General features: G+C 44.4%; 2 protein-coding genes across 7 annotated transcripts in view; both read left to right on the forward strand.

Moving 5' to 3' along the window:
• Positions 1 to 547, forward strand: part of TDRD1 (tudor domain containing 1) — a gene marked incomplete at its 3' end in the record, with an annotated part of 35,323 nt that extends 34,776 nt beyond the window's left edge. For 4 of the 6 annotated variants that reach the window (XM_082605397.1, XM_082605398.1, XM_082605399.1 and 1 more), the window contains 2 exons: positions 341 to 374; positions 455 to 547. In XM_082605397.1, coding sequence (XP_082461523.1) covers positions 341 to 374; positions 455 to 547 — 127 coding nt within the window. Of the gene's footprint in view, positions 1 to 327; positions 375 to 454 lie in introns of all 6 variants that reach the window. The other 2 variants (XM_082605400.1, XM_082605402.1) reach the window with 1 other exon arrangement.
• Positions 548 to 9,990: 9,443 nt separating this feature from the next.
• VWA2 (von Willebrand factor A domain containing 2) overlaps positions 9,991 to 15,539 on the forward strand; it is a gene marked incomplete at its 3' end in the record, with an annotated part of 58,225 nt that continues 52,676 nt past the window's right edge. The window contains 1 exon segment of the mRNA XM_082643730.1: positions 9,991 to 10,237. Within this exon segment, the coding sequence (XP_082499856.1) occupies positions 10,191 to 10,237 (47 nt within the window). The 5' untranslated portion in view covers positions 9,991 to 10,190.

Genomic DNA, 15,539 nt, shown 5'->3' on the forward strand with positions numbered 1-15,539 from the left:
CTCACATATCTGAGAATGGATCTTACTAGTTATTTCATAAGATGATGCTTTGGCAGGCCTGCCCTCAACCAAAAAGAGATATCCTGTGTGTGACAGGCAAAAGACCTGAAACCTCGGAGGTAAGGGCACTCATTTGGTAAAACCCAGGACAGGAGTAGATAACATAAAGCCCAAGTGAAAAACTAATTGATCAAGTCCTTTGTAGTTGGAAAGGATCTGCCCTGAGGGGCAGATCTGTATATGTTCAGACTGCAGGTTTGGTTTTGTTTTGTTTTTCCTGTTATTCATAGTGCCCGTTGTCTAATGGCTTTTTGCATTTGCTTTTAGAAAAGGTGAACAGGATGAACTGCTGCTGCACAGAGCTACAGAAACAAGTGGGTTAAATTTCCTTTAAGCGAAATTATACTCCCAACATTTTTAGGAATGAAATAACACCATTTCTTCTCACCCTTAGGTTGAAAAACATGAACAGCTTCTTCTCTTCCTCTTAAACAATCCAACCAATCAAAACAAGCTTACTGAAATGAAAAAATTGTTTAAAAGTTAAGTAAGTTAAATTTGATGTTTTTGCACTTGTGTAACGCCCAGTAGGACATCTCCAGTCATGTTGTCATGGCGGAGCTAATGGGGTGACACCCGTTTTGAGGCTGTACTTTATTCTGTGGTCTAATGATCTGAGGTCTGGCCGCAGTGTTTCTGCTGTCTTTGTAGGTTTTGTTCGGTAAGCTCCCTTTCACGCTGCTAGTGGGACTGAGTCCAGGGCTGTCCAGGTTGCAGCGTCCTTTCCATACTGTGTTTGACGTAGAGACAGCTCTTGATGATATTTGCAGGGACTTGTGAAAATTGTCGTGAGGTCAAGCTTAGCCTGCAATTGTGTCTAGAGTGAAATTAACCCTCCCTTGTATGTACTTCTATAAAAACATTTAGCACTTTTTGTGAAGAGGTTCTAAGAGGCCAAGAACAGAAAATGGGCTGTACTGATAGCTTATTTCATTTCAAAGCAAAGCATACTCTTCCATTTTTGGCTGCGGTGACTCTAATGGTTGAAGACTACGTTGGTGGATTTTGAATAGTGGTTCCCCTGCTTTTTTATATTGCCTGAGATCCTTTGTTCTACGGTGGCCCTCGGAAATTGTTTTGTGATCAGTAGCCAATTAGAACTTCTCATCAAAATGAAATTGTCCTTCTCGTCACTTTGAATTGATAGAGTTCTAGCTGAAAGCAAAGGATCTTTGACTTACTCAGTATGTGCACTCTTGCTGGCTAACATGCAGTTTATATCTGACCATTTGCACGTAGCTCCCGAGGTCCTCCTGCTCTCTAGGGCTCTGTGGGTGTAGCAACTCTCAAGGAGGTGCCTACTGGGGTCAGACCTATTCTCCACATGATAATGGACAGTTGTTCTGTTTCTGTTTCTAAGAAAGTGTGGCTAAGTTCTAAGCTAAATATCATTCATGCAAGATGAAGAGTTTTGATTCTCATGATTTATTTTGAGATGATTTATTTTACCTCACAAGTTTTGGGTTATTTTTAATAAATGCTGACTATTTATTTTTAATAAATGCAGTTACAACTTTCAGTCCTTTCTAATACATTAAGTTTTAATACTGACTGCTGTTATGTGTACCATACTTGAGTTTAAAATCTTAAATTTAATGATAATTTAAATTTCATAGATTGAGGAGCATGCAGTGATGTGAACTTCTGGAGTTTAGTCCTAGTGCCAAATCATCATATTTCTAATCAAGTTGATTAACTGTATGTGCTTTAATCTTTATATCTGTGCAATAAGCTTTTTTTTTCCCATAAGAATATTGAGTGTGTTTGGGTACACAACTTCAGATGAAACCTGTATTTTCTATTGTTTCTAAATAGATTGAAGACATTACTTTTAAAAAAACCCAAACACTTGATTTAAAAGCGTAGTGGTTGAACTGGCTTTGCCCCTACTGCAGAAATAAATACATAGTTTGCCTACCTTTGAATACAGTGTAATACCTTATATTTGAGTAGTGCATTATTTAATAGTCACATTTTTTTTACATCTTTATTGGAGTATAATTGCTTTACAGTGGTGTAATAGGCACATATTTAATCTTCACAGTGCCCAGAAGATTAAAAGAAGGTAGGCCTCATTTTATAGATGAGGAGGTGAAGGCTCAAGGAGGTTAAATGGCTGCCCAAAAACCACACACACAGACTGGGAAGTAGGTCTTACGATGCAAGCTGAGTTCTCCGTACCGCCGTTTGCTGCTTACCTGTAGCTGTGCTACGGTACCAGTTTAGATTAGATCCGTTCTGGAGGGCAAGAAACTAAGGGGTTATATTACTAGAAGAAAATTACATACATGTTTCCTTAAGCATACTTCCTTCATTGTGGTGGAAATATAGTTGGATAATTGCTTAAATTATTCTTCTTAGAGAAAGATAAAATGTGCTTAAAAAGTTCCACTGTTTCATCATCTCTGGAGAAATTTGTTTTAATTTGTTAGTCATTTTATTGTAAAATTGCTAAACTAGGAGTGATGTGATGAGAACATAAAACTCTCTGTAATCTATTATTCAAAAGTGGTAAGTATTTCAGCGTACAAGTTAATAAAAATATTTTTTATATTTGGAGGAGAGCAAACAGCTATATATTTTATCTGTGAAGGGGATTACAGACAGCTGTATTGGACATAAAGCACTGTTACTGTGGCGGTGAATTTTTTTTAACTGGCAGATTTGACTTAAAGTGATTTCAGTTAAAAGTGAATATTTGGTTTACTTTTACTTAAGCTAGAAATTAAGAACCATGGTAATTGAGTTTTTATATAAGGCATAATGATAGTTGATTTTTCTCTTGCAGAAACACTCTCTCTTGGAGATCAACACTTACGAGAAAGGAAACAGCGAAGGCTAGACTTAACAAGAGAAAGTACAGCATCTTGTGTTTTTGTTTCTTGGAAACTTTTTCTTTAATGACATTTTATGCCTTAATTTTTGTCTGCTTACCGCTCTTCTGTCGAGGTGGGGTAGTTGTATTTTTTTCCCTCGAACTTCTTCCCCCCAAATAAGTCTTGCATAAAAGATTCATACCAAGTGCGTGGGAATATGGGAAGGGATACATAGGGGCTGTCTAGTGTATATATAACTTTTTATTACTTAAAGGTACTGAAGAAAATATGGCTCTGGGTTAATACTGGATCAACTTAGTTGATAGACACAAGAGTTTTATTTTTTGGATTTTTCTGTATGTTTGATATAGTTCATGGTAAAATACGCCCTGCTCTCCCTGTCACAATCTGCCTCTTCCACGTAATAAATGTTCTTTGGTTTGTTGTTGCTTGGGTCTCTGCCCTTCTTACCCTGTTCTCTCTGAGGTTATCAGCTTCTTTCTCTCCATCTTGATTCAGATGACGTTTCCCTCAGCCTTTGGGCACAGTCTGCCCTTGGGCTCTCACCCACTAGGTGGGTGGAAGGCACTTCCTCTCTCTGCTCCTGCCATCCATAGGTACCTTTCCAATCTGTAGCCACTTAGATTGTTAATGTAGATAGAATTTACATTTTCTGAAGCACAAATGTATTTAACAATTTAAGTTAAAAAGCTAAGTTAGAGTATATATTTTTCTGGAAGCACATACAGTCATCTTAAACTCTAAACTCACATATGCAGAATTATGGGCCAGCTGACTTTCCTGCCAGCCTGTAAGTCTCTATTTGGGAATTTTTCCATGATTTAAGTATCAGACTGTGACAGCCTAAGAAGATGTTGTCACCGACTCAAAGAAGAAACTTGACTTTTTTTTTTTTCTTCTCCTGGTAATGTGTGTCAGCTTAGATTAAGTGGAGTTTTTCCTCATGTTAAAAGTTGTTCAAACATTGATGTGCTTCTATTAGATAAAAATTTAAGCTGCCCAGTAAAATCCTTTTCCTTCACAGCCAGATTTCCCTTGTGTTCTTATTGCCAGCAGCATTTTGCTAATTTCCTTTTCTTGTTGGCACATACTAGGAGCACTGGACGTTTAGTTTGTTCATACTCTGTTCAGTTCCAATCACAATGAAAATGCAAATGAAAACTGGAATCGCAGAATTGTCCTTTTTATTAAGGAAAATTAGGGAAGCAAGTCAAGGAACACATTAAAAAAAATCTAAGTTCATCAGATTCCAAGGTTTTATCATATACTGGAAGTTTGAATAGAAACAGTTTAAATTAAATGGAGTTTAATAATATTTGGTGGTTGAGCTATTTGCCTTGTTCCCAAAGAGAAACGAACATAATCTCTAGTGCCAGTCTCACAAGTAGAGAGAAGGGTTAAATGTCTTCTGGATTAATGCAGCATATTCTCATATTCTCGTACTGGACCACCAGATCTTATATTTGATCTTTCACATTCACATATTTACTGAGCTCCAGCTGTGTGCCTGACACTGAGGTAAGTGACGTATTTTTTGTTCAGTAGGGCCATGTGGGGTCCATCAACACCTGCCAATCCCAGTCTTGGGGTTCCCTCAAAATACCTAGTTCAGTCATAGATAAGTACTTACACCTGAGACCATATAATCAAACAGATAGTTATATTCCTTGGCATAGGGCATGCAAATGTTGAGACAGATCCATTGTGCAAGGGAAGAGATTCTTAACCATGGATTAAGCAGTGAACAGGGGTGGTGGGGGGCAGTGTGGGAAGAGGACATACTTGATACGCCTTTTTCTTTTGGTAGAATATTGTTTGCTAGGGCCGCTAGAAATGAAAAAGTTTCAAAATTGTGAACAAGGGTGAGTGATAGTCTGAACTCGAGCTCTCTTGCTCCAGAAAACCTGAGGATCCTTCTCAGCAGGGCCTTAAACGGCCACATTCTAGGTGAGGAATAAAGTCATTGTGATGCCCACCACCCTGAGGCTGCCAGATCAGAGCAGTAAACCGATAGAGTGACGAGTGGGCTCATCACCACATGACTGCTGCCTGGATTTGGCAAATCGAGCTCTTCTGGGATTAGCCAAAGAGTGACACCTGGGCTCCTCAATGCTGTGGGTGTTTCTGTAGCCAGACTTGCACCCAAGGAGTGCTTTACTTGTTAAACAGAAGAATCTCAAGGGTGCTTGTTGTTTGCTCTGTTTTTCCAGATGAATTAGAGGGCAGCCTGTGGTTCCAAACGTGCAGTTAGGAGTCGTAGGATGGTTTTGTTTGCTGAAATTAAAGAGAGGTTCAGATACGCTCAGACTTCTGCCCATTTGCCTGGGGCAGGAGTTGTGGGAGGCTCACCCTGGGAACTGCTCACACTTCTTCTATGCCTGAACATTGTTCAAGTTTACTGTTCAGGCACTGCAGTCTAACTTCCCTAGGAGGGTTCTCAAATCTTGGCAGTAGCTTTCAGATAACCTAACATTGGTTTCATTTAAGGCTTTAGCTGCCCAGCCTCAGCCATTTTCCTATGCTTTCCTTTTACCTTGAGACCCTGAGGTGATGTCGTATTTAAAGACTTGCGATAACCTTTTGATGATCAGGTGCCCACCCCCTGTTACATGAGCCTTCCAGGAAATGAGACCGACTGGGAGGTTGATCATACGTCAGGCAGAGCCTAGTCCGCTGCCTCCAAGGGTGCGCCCAGATTCCTCTCAAAATGCACTCAATGAATACTTACATTAAGGCATGCCATATATGTGAAAACTAAAGACAAAATTTGGAAGTATTGACAGTTTGAAGTCTAGTGCCTACGTGGTTTTGGATGTTGACTGAAGGACAGTGTTACCCAAGCCTTTGCCTTTGTAGACATTCCATGTTTACTCATGTAGCTAGAAAGCATCACATTTCCTAAAAGCAAATCCAGTAAAACCTTGTGCATACTTTTTCTCACTGTCTTAAGGAGTTGAGATGCTTTAACCCTTAGAACAATTGGTGCCTGCCCCAAACCTAAGGGTCTTTAGCTTCAAGATGGCGGTATTTCTGTCCCTTATGTCCCCCTGCCACGCCTTTATTCTCTCTCGCTGCTGTTAGTGCCACGGTTTTTGCTCTGGCTTAATTTGTTGCCTGTGGAGTACTTGAGAACCAGGCCCTTTGTTTCCTCTGGGGTGGTTTCTTCACCGTTAAACATGCGTTGTTTCCTGTTCTTTCATTTTTCAACAAGAGGCTTCTGGTTAGTGGCTGCCTTGTGGGTTCTGGGAAATCTACAACTTTTGTGGCTCTATTATGAAAACTTCTCTGGGTTTTTTAATATGTGCTTCACCTTTATCATGTGGGGGAGTGGATGCAAAGAATTTGAATTGGGCTTCCATAGGTTTGGGAACCACTGTACCCATCAACTTCTATAGTCCAGCAAACTGAACAGTCAAAAATTAAGCATCTTATCTCTTGTCAGAAAGCCAGTAGGGAAGAGAGCTGGGTGGGGAACCCCAAACCACCTCATCTCCAAAGCGGTGGTCATTCCACTACACTGGGTGTCTGCCTCTGCACATTGGTGGGAGCTAAAGTCCCCCTTTATCTCTTCATGGCATTTCAAAGTTGTCTATACCTTGTGTTTACAACTGACACAGGCTGTATAGGGCAGTTCATGAATTAACTCACATTTTAAAAGGGCACTTACTATGTAGAGTTACAGGGCATTGGGGCCACAAAGATGAATATGGCAAGTCCTTGGAAGCAAGGGGCTCACAAGCCCTTTGGGATGAAGGGCCTTCGTGGTGCCTATTTTTAAAATTTCCACAAATCTTCACAAGGGAGGGGTTGCCATGGATGACAAAAGTAGTTGCCCAGCTTCTCCCTGTATTAAAATCCTCTACCGCTGCTAGTCAGCCACTCAGCACACGGCATAGCCTGGGCCACCTGCTTCCCCCGCCCACGCGTATGTGGAAGAAAGGCACAGGTGATTAACTTTTGATGTGAGGGAGTTTGAAGCAACTGATGCTGTTACCAAAAGAAGGGGTCCATCTACTTGCCACTCTAAAGCCAATAGAGAGGCAAGGTTGGTGGAAAGGAGAGTTTGCTTTATTTTGGAGGCTGGCAACCTGGGGGGAGGGTGGACGCCTGTCCAAAGGCCAACTCCCGTGAGCTGTCAGAGGGCAAGAGCTTTTATAGGCGGAGGGAGGGGGCTACATGCAGAAACAGCACAGTCAGCTCTGTCATCTTGAATTTGGTCGTGCGGTGGTCTGATCAGCGTCACCTTGACTGTTTTAAGTACAGTTAATCTTTAGTTCCAGGGTTGGTTGGTTCCCATTTCTTTGAGGCCAGCCCTCGGAATTGTGGCAGCTTATGTCGTGGCTACAGTCTTGTCATCATGTAGTTCACTTCTTCCACCTGGCGGGGGTTTCAGTATCTATAAGACAGCTCGCAGGATGTGGCTCCGAGTATTATCTATAGTCCTTGGAGAGGATCTAGAAGTCCTTGATTTGCTTAATGACTAAACTATTATTATTTTGTTGGACTGTCTTCCTGTTTCTGCACTTTCTCACTTCTCTGATTAAACTTATTCTTTGGCTAAGGTTTTTTCACAGACAAAAGGCAGGCTGAGGACATGGTGGGGGGGCAAGGACTGTATAGGGTCCTACTCCGTTTCAATATCTCCACCAGTATTTATAGTTTCAGCCTTTTTACTTCTTAATCATGGAATGAGAATGTGAAATGCCCCCACCTACAGATGTAAAGCTGTCAGGAGCATCCAGAATTGAAATGTAGCTTCTCTCAGGTAAACCTGCTTAGGCAAAGGTGTGCTGGTTCACTGTCAACAATCAATCAGAACAGGTTGGGGAGAGGGCTGTCAGCTGTGAAATTCCCACTTCGGCCAGGACTTGGTCTGCTCTCCTCAAACCCCTGCTCTATCTAGAGCCGCATGGGCAACTCGACACTTGTGGCTATTGAACACTTAAAATACAGCTAATCCAAAAGGAGATGTGCTGTTAAGTGTAAAATACAGCTGAATTTCAAAGACTTAGCTTAAAATATCTCACTCTGATTACATGTTGAGATAATATTTGGGATCTACTGGGTTAGTAAATTAAGTTCACCTGCTCCTTTTCACTTTAGCATGGCTACTAGAGCATTTGAAATCACCTGTGTGGTGTGCATTGCATTTCTATGGGACAGTGCCCGTCTAGGGGCAGAGACCTTGCCTCCCCCACTGAGCATTTAGGCCCGCAGACAAGTTCTCCTGCAGAGGTGCTCAGGCATTACTTATGCTGCTCTGGTTGACTGTTTTTACATTTGGGTGCTCAGTAGATATTATTGGGAGGAATGAAACGAGGTGAAAAAATGAGGCCTCTTTTTTCCCCCCTCTTCAGTGAAGTTTGCAACAATCAACATTACCATGGGCCACTTTCACTGGAAGTTGTCAATATTGGGAGGATTGGAAACCAACTGAGAACCACAGAGGGAAATGTGACATTTTTAGAATCTTTTGAAAAGGAAAGATGTAAAAACAGAATTGTTATTAGTCTATCAGATTGACGTTTATAAGAATAATGGGGGAGGGGCTTGGAAAAAAGGAAACAGGTCAGTCTTCCTGGAGGGCAACTTGATAATACACATCAAAAGCCTTAAATTGTATATATACCCTATAGCCTAGAACTTTACCATCTTGCAGTTTACTCGAAGGGAGTAACTGGGCAAAAGCACAAATATCTAATGATTAACATTAAAGTAGTGGACTGGTTAAGCACACTAGAACATTAAAAGTGGCTAAAAGCCACAGAAAGAAACAGAAACTAACACACCATTGTAAAGCAATTATACTCCAATAAAGATGTTAAAAACATTTTTTTAATAAAAAGATTTTTTTAATGAAAAAATATCTCCACTTGCAGGTAACATGAATGTTTATCTAGACAATAGTAAGGAATCTACCAAAATACTGCTAGAATTGTGGCAAAGTGTGTTTCCAAAAATAGTCACTGCAGAAGTTCTGGTACCATATCTTACAGAATCTTGTTACTCCCCCCTCAGAATCTTTTCCCCTTTCCTCGAAATTGGACAATTTTGTGACTGACTTGAAAAATAAAATACAGTGGAAGTGAAGAAAAGCCACAGAAGTTCAAAAAGACATAAAACTGGTTATGATACACTATGCATGGAATGAGCTAACAATAAAATTTAATATGAGTAGAATGATGCTGGAAGAAGGAACACCATAATGTTAACAGTGACTATCTCTGGGCGGTGGGGTAGGTGTGCTTTGCTTTTTTTTTTTTTTTTTTTGGTAATGAGCACACGTTATGCAATGACACTTATTTTTGATGAAGTATGAAAACTACAGATTATGCAGTAATAGCTTTTTTTTTTTTTTTGAGTGCTAACTACGCACAAGGCATTGTGCCAGGCATTGGGCTCTTTTCGCTTTGTGGTGTTTGATTCTTTTAAAAAAAATCAAGGCACCTACTAGACTTAAACGAGGATACTGGCCAAAAGGCCCGCTTACTACCGCCCAACTGCAAGAACGCGACAGACAGGTAAACAAAGGGCAATTGCCATGACAAATAGAAACGATGCCAAAGTCAACATTTTCGCAAGGGTCGAAGCAATAAATCCTGCGGAGTCGAAGGCAGATGACACAGTGCTCCCTGCTGCACCGCTCGGAGGCTGGGAGACCAGAGCAGAAGTAAGTACCTTTGTTTATTTGCCAGCCTTGGCCAACGCGTTGTTTAAAAACGCGAGAGGCGCTGCGGGCCGCGTTCCCAGAAGCGCAATGCACCGCCCTTGGGAGAGCGGGCTCGGCCGGCGCCGTACTCCGCGCCTCTCCTCCATGAGGCACACAGGTGTCCCACGTGGCTCCCACCCGGGCGCCCCTCCCCGGGCCTGCAGCGCCCCCTGGCCCGAGCATGTCTCGCCGCGCGCTCCTCCCCGCGCTCGTAGCGGAGAGCCCAGCCCGAGTGGTCTCCGCGCCGCCGGAGCCCGTGCTCCGGGGCGTGGTTAGCGGCGTCGGAGAAGCGCCGCTACCTTCCTCGCGCTCGCAGGAGAGGAGACGCCCGGCTCCCGGGTGAATGTACTCGGAGTGCCGAGACGACGTGCGCGAACGCGGCGTCGGGGCGGCAGGTTTTGTTCGGCAATGTCTGCGCTCCACCAGAGTGCGGCCGTGGGGCCCGGGCGCCTCTCCGGGAAGTCGGCGTCCCGGGCAAAGCACACCTGGCGCGCGCCTCCTCCGGGCTCCCCGCTGTCGGCCCCGGGCGAGCCGGCGAGGTTCTTGGGAGGCAGCGCGCGGCGGGCCCGGGAACGGCCCCTCTCATGGGTCCCCGGCAGCGGAGCACCGAGCGGAGGGGCGCGGACCGCAGGTAAGGGGATGGGGGCTCGGTGAATGTGGGTGGAGGAGGGAACCTCATAATAACACCCGACAGGCTTGGCGCGGTCGTGGAGCCCCCTAACCTGGCTCGCCTTTCGAATAAAGGCTTTGGGGACAAGCCCAAGCCTCCCCCGCACTCCATTTTACAGAACTGATGCAGGTGCCCGCTTGGTTTTCCCAAGCAGCCCAGTGGCCCCAGCGAGGTCTCTGCAAGCAGAGCCTGAGAGGGGCCCGCTGCCCTGAGAGACTCGCCCTTGGCCTGTGGGAAGTTCAAGGGATTTATCCTCCATCGTGTTTTCACCTGCTGGGACCCCCTCCCCCGCCCAACCCCACTCTGGCCAGCTGGACCAGCCTTGCTTCCTGCACTTCTCCAATTCAGGGCCGGCTCTTGGCCACCTTCTGGGTGGGAAAGGGGAGGGTCTCAGAATTGCACCTTAGAAACTCGCCAGGGGGCACGGATTTAAAAACAGGGTGGACACCCAGGCGGAAGAGAAGGGAGGAGGGCACCTTGCTGCCCTTTCATTGTGGAATCAGTGGCTTTCCCGCTGAGAGGGACCTTTCCATGGTGACGCTATGCAGTGTTTGGTGTCTTGGAACTGAATGATTAGAACCTGTACAGTTTTCAAACTATGCGGTCCCTTAATTTAAAAACAAAACCCCTAGAACCTCTAAGTGTTTTATAAATTGAGGTCTAAAAATTGAAGGTCTGTTCTGCTTCCAGTGTGACATTATATTAAGAAATGTGCAGTTATTGAAAGAAGAGTCAGAAAAGAGGAAACAGAAAACCAAGAGAGGTTCGGCTGTAGTTGGCAAAGGCCGTGGAAGTTCATTTGTAAATGCTGCTGGCTTTCGGTAGCCTGCAGCCCTTCTCTTCCTGTGGCTGATGGGGCAAAAAGCTCGACTAGATAGTCCCTTGCATGGGACATGTGGCCCTTCCTCTGCTTTGTAGAAATTCAGCTCAGAACCACCTCTTGATGTATAAGAATTTCCCAGCCAGGGTCCCCAGGCAAATCCCGGAGGGTCATGGAGATTCCTTCCCTCATCATACCTGTGTCTTTGAAAACCATCAATGGCGTTTTTCTTTATTTTTTTTAAACAATTTTATTTTTTAATTTTATTATTTATCTATTGGCTGCTTTAGGTCTTCGTTGCGGTGCGCGGGCTTCTCACTGCGGTGGCTTCTCTTGTTGCAGAGCGTGGGCTCTAGGCGCATGGGCTTCAGTAGTAGTGGCTCACGAGCTCTAGGTGCACAGGTTTCAGTAGTTGTGGCACACGGGCTTAGTTGCTCCAAGGCATGTGGGATCTTCCCAGACCAGAGCTCGAACCCGTGTCCCCTGCATTGGCAGGCGGATTCTCAACCACTGTGCCACCAGGGAAGTCTGACATTTTTTTCTTTAAATCTGGTTTTTGGTCTATCGTCCAGAGCTTAGTGTAGCTCTTTCCCCGCCCCCTCGATAAGCTCGAGTTCTTGGAATGAATTATAGTCAGATGCCCGTGTTTTTACAGATGAGGAGACTGAGACCCAGAAAGGGTGGAAGACTGCCCGAGGGAGAATGGGAGAGCCTTCCAGGAACCCTGACTCCTGGGTTTTTAGTGAGCTTCTTGAGCATCACAGTCACTAATTGGCAAGTGATGACATTGAGGATAAACTACTGGTGAAAATGTAAAAGCCCCTTGTTAAGAATGTGCCCACCAGGTGCGCATCTTACAGAGCATATTCACTGCATCCCCACCACCTGGGGAGGGTGCTGGGCACAGGGCAGATGCTTACTAGTTTTTATTGAATAATTTAAATTTCATATAATTATATCAGTGGAAGGGTGAGCACCACAATAAGTGGTGAAGACTGGTCTTCACACTTGGGTACTTCACAGATCAGTAAAAAAAAAAAAAAAAAAAAAAAGAAAGAAAACTCTTTTAATTGAAAGGGCTGTAACAGAATTGCTCACTTTTAATTTTATCCCACAAGGATATTTAAAAAAAAAAAAAAGACACATCCCTCCCATCATCTACAAAGCTATTGGAGGTCTCTTGGGAACCCTGCACAAGGGAGGGTCTATCCTGTGCAACACCCCTGCTTCAGTGTCTCCCCAAGCCAGCAACCTGGGACAGCTGAATACACTTGAAGGCCCTTCTTTTAGTTCATGCTTTTATCTTCTAAACAGCTCCAGCCTGCTTACTCTTCCTCTTCCACCCAGAAAACTACCTGCTGGGTTTCCATGAATGTGATTATGATCCTCCATCCCTCACTTCCTTTCCTGATCCTGGGTCCCTTCTCTTAACTGGATTTCCCTGATCTCCATTAGTCACCTTTGCCCTTGCCAGAGGACTTTTGCACTGTAGTCTCATGTGATGCTGGCAACAACCTTTCCAGGTAAATAGGACAGGTAATGTCACCCCCATTTTTGAAAGTAGAAAACTGAGTGACTGAAGTGAAGGAATTTACCTAAGAGGTCAGCGCTCAGGTCTCCTGATGTCAGACTGGTGCTCTTTGCACGCCAGCTGTGTATGGCATGCTTCTTGGCATGTCCGGGCTGCCAGCATCAGAAGACCTGGGCCTGACACCAAACTTCTGATTTACCAGCTCTTTGACCTTGGACCCTAACTTCTCCAAGACCATTTCCACAAGTATAAAAGTGGAAATGATCATGTCTACCCTATAGGGTATGAGTAGTTAAATGAAGTTAATATATTAAATGCAGTGATAATCTCTTAACATCATACGTTTAGAAAGTCTTTTACCCTTAGGGGGACTTTCACACACTATTCCCCTGGATCTTTACAACACTGTCAGTTTATGAAACAGATGAATGAACTGAGGTGGGCAGGGGCGGGTGTGTGTGAGGAGTTGTTTGCAGAGTCACCCGTCTGGTTAGAAGCAGAACTAGTCTGGAATTTCATCCCTGGACTTCCAGTCCTGTGTGTGTCTTTCCAGAGTCCCATGGCAGTGAATTTGGGTCCTGTACAGTTTCAATAAAGGATTTTCAAATACTACCAAAACAAATATCAAAATCTCTTTTGGCTAAAAATGTCCCTTAGCAGGTACAGTGAGTGTGGGAAACCTGTGATTTATGCCCAATCTGCCTCTTCTCCCCAACCATCCAGAGATCCAGAGGGCACATTGTTTGACCCTTGGGGCTGATTTCTGGTTGCCAGACTGTTAGGTTCTGAAAATTGTGATTTTGTTAGAGGGAGCATGGCGTGTCCAGAGCAACTTTTAAAATGCTCTTCTTGCCTTATCAGACTAGAAATGCGTCATCCAGTTCCCTTGACTTTCTGGGTCTGAGCCAAGTATTTTGCCAAATGAACAAGGAAGATGTTACAGCGGAAGACCATGGGCTTCCAGGCTGGAGACTTTTGCCTCCGATTTTAAAGTCTTTCTGTTCAGGTGTGGACCGTTTTTGTAAAGCGTTCAGATTTCCATCCTACTGATGGAGCAGAGGCTGCCAAGGGCTAATCTAATATTCAGGGTTGGAATTGCATTTTGTAAGGAGGTGGAGTACTCTCCTTTTCCACCCTGCCCTCATTTCATTTCCCATCATAGAGGAGAAGGTGCGCGTTGTCCTGCAAAACTGCCTTTAGCTATTGCTCAGTCTGGCCCTTCTCTTTCAAAAGTAATCTTGTTTGGCCTTCCTTCCTTCCTGTCTCATGGGAAATGTATTCCCGGGGCAGCACAGAGTGTGATGTTTTGCAACGTCCTGCAGCAACCCTCACTCACCCGCTGTCCCAAGTGCTGCTGCTGCTGCATGGAATCAGGGTTGGAAAATAAGAATCAGATAAGAAGACAGGGTGGGGGGGGTGTCTAAGTCCAAGCGTGAGAACCCCAGAAGCTAGGAATAATGTGTGGGATTAGCATGAGTAACGGAACAGAAAGGAACAAATGTGATGAGTTGGGCATTTTGTAATGGAAGAGGTTTGACAACTTGTACCTGGGAACGAAGGATCTGTTTCTGCCCCTGGGTTGCAGACCACTCCCAACTGCTTTGTACAAGAATGCATAGAGTTCTGGAAGTCTTCTCAAGTTTTGTGCTCGAGTGTGGGAGTTGCTGGCAGGTATTAGCTCGTGGAAGACTGCCAATGGGTGGGATTCAGGGGGGCAGATTTTTAATTATGCTTCTGTTCCTCTATCCTGATCCCCCAGAACCAGGAAGGTGACAGATGGAACAGATTCCCGGGAGGCCAGAAAGGAGTCCGATGCACTTACTAGCTGTCTAACCTGGGGCGAAACACTTCACTTCTCCATGTCTCAGTTTTCTCATCTGTAAAATGGGGGTAACACGCTGTCTGTCACGAGCTGGCTGGGAGGATTAGGAGAGAGAAGATACAGAAGTATGGAGCCTGGTACTGGGCGCTTTAGTGAGTTAAGTGCTCACTAGGTGGGAGCAGCTGTTCGTTTTTACTGTGGAATTCATCCTTTAAAACATTTTTCAGATGTAGGGTTGCATTTAGAATGTTGAATTAGTATTGCAAGAAAGTTTTGCTACGTGAGTTGGGGGGAATGAACTGAATTTTTGAGATGATTGGGTGGGAATAGATAGTAAAGAGTGCTCTTAACCCTGCACCAGCATCGAAATAACAGTTTCATTTATCTTGGTATAAAAAAGAATACAAAGATTCATCAGGAAATATCCTTCCGGCCGACCTGCCGTGCTGAGTTCCAGTAAGCACGTGTCTCACCTACTATGTGCCAGACACGTTCAGCTTGCTGGGGCTCCAGCAGAGACTGAGACACAATCCCTAGTCCCTGAGCCATTTGCCATCTGGCAGGCAGGACGGATATACCAGCAGGCAGGCTCAGTGTGGGCTGTGTGACAGTGGGGATTGCAGTGGGTGTGGGAGGACAGGGGACGGAGATGCTGCTGGGGTCCCAGAGTCAGCACCATCTCAGCCGAGCACTTAATGAGGAGGCGTTTGATTTCTTATATTGGTTTCCAGATTGCCACCACAAATTTTGTTTTAATGAGCAGAGCCTTAGGAGGCTCTGGCAAGACATTCATCTGGGCAAGCAGAGGCGCATGATAGAGCACGATGGATCTGCTTAGGTTTTTTTGTTTTTTTAAAGATTCCTTTTTTTTTTTTAAATGATACAGTTTTTTTATTTTTTAATTTACTTTTGGCTGTGTTGGGTCTTCGTTTCTGTGTGAGGGCTTTCTCTAGTTGTGGCAAGCGGGGGCCACTCTTCATCGCGGTGCGCAGGCCTCTCACTATTGCGGCCTCTCTTGTTGTGGAGCGCAGGCTCCAGACGCACAGGCTCAGTAGTTGTGGTTCACGGGGCTAGTTGCTCCGTGGCATGT

This window comes from Mesoplodon mirus (assembly GCF_964341445.2).
Source record: "Mesoplodon mirus genome assembly, chromosome: 2".
Classification (NCBI taxonomy): Eukaryota; Metazoa; Chordata; class Mammalia; order Artiodactyla; family Ziphiidae; genus Mesoplodon; species Mesoplodon mirus.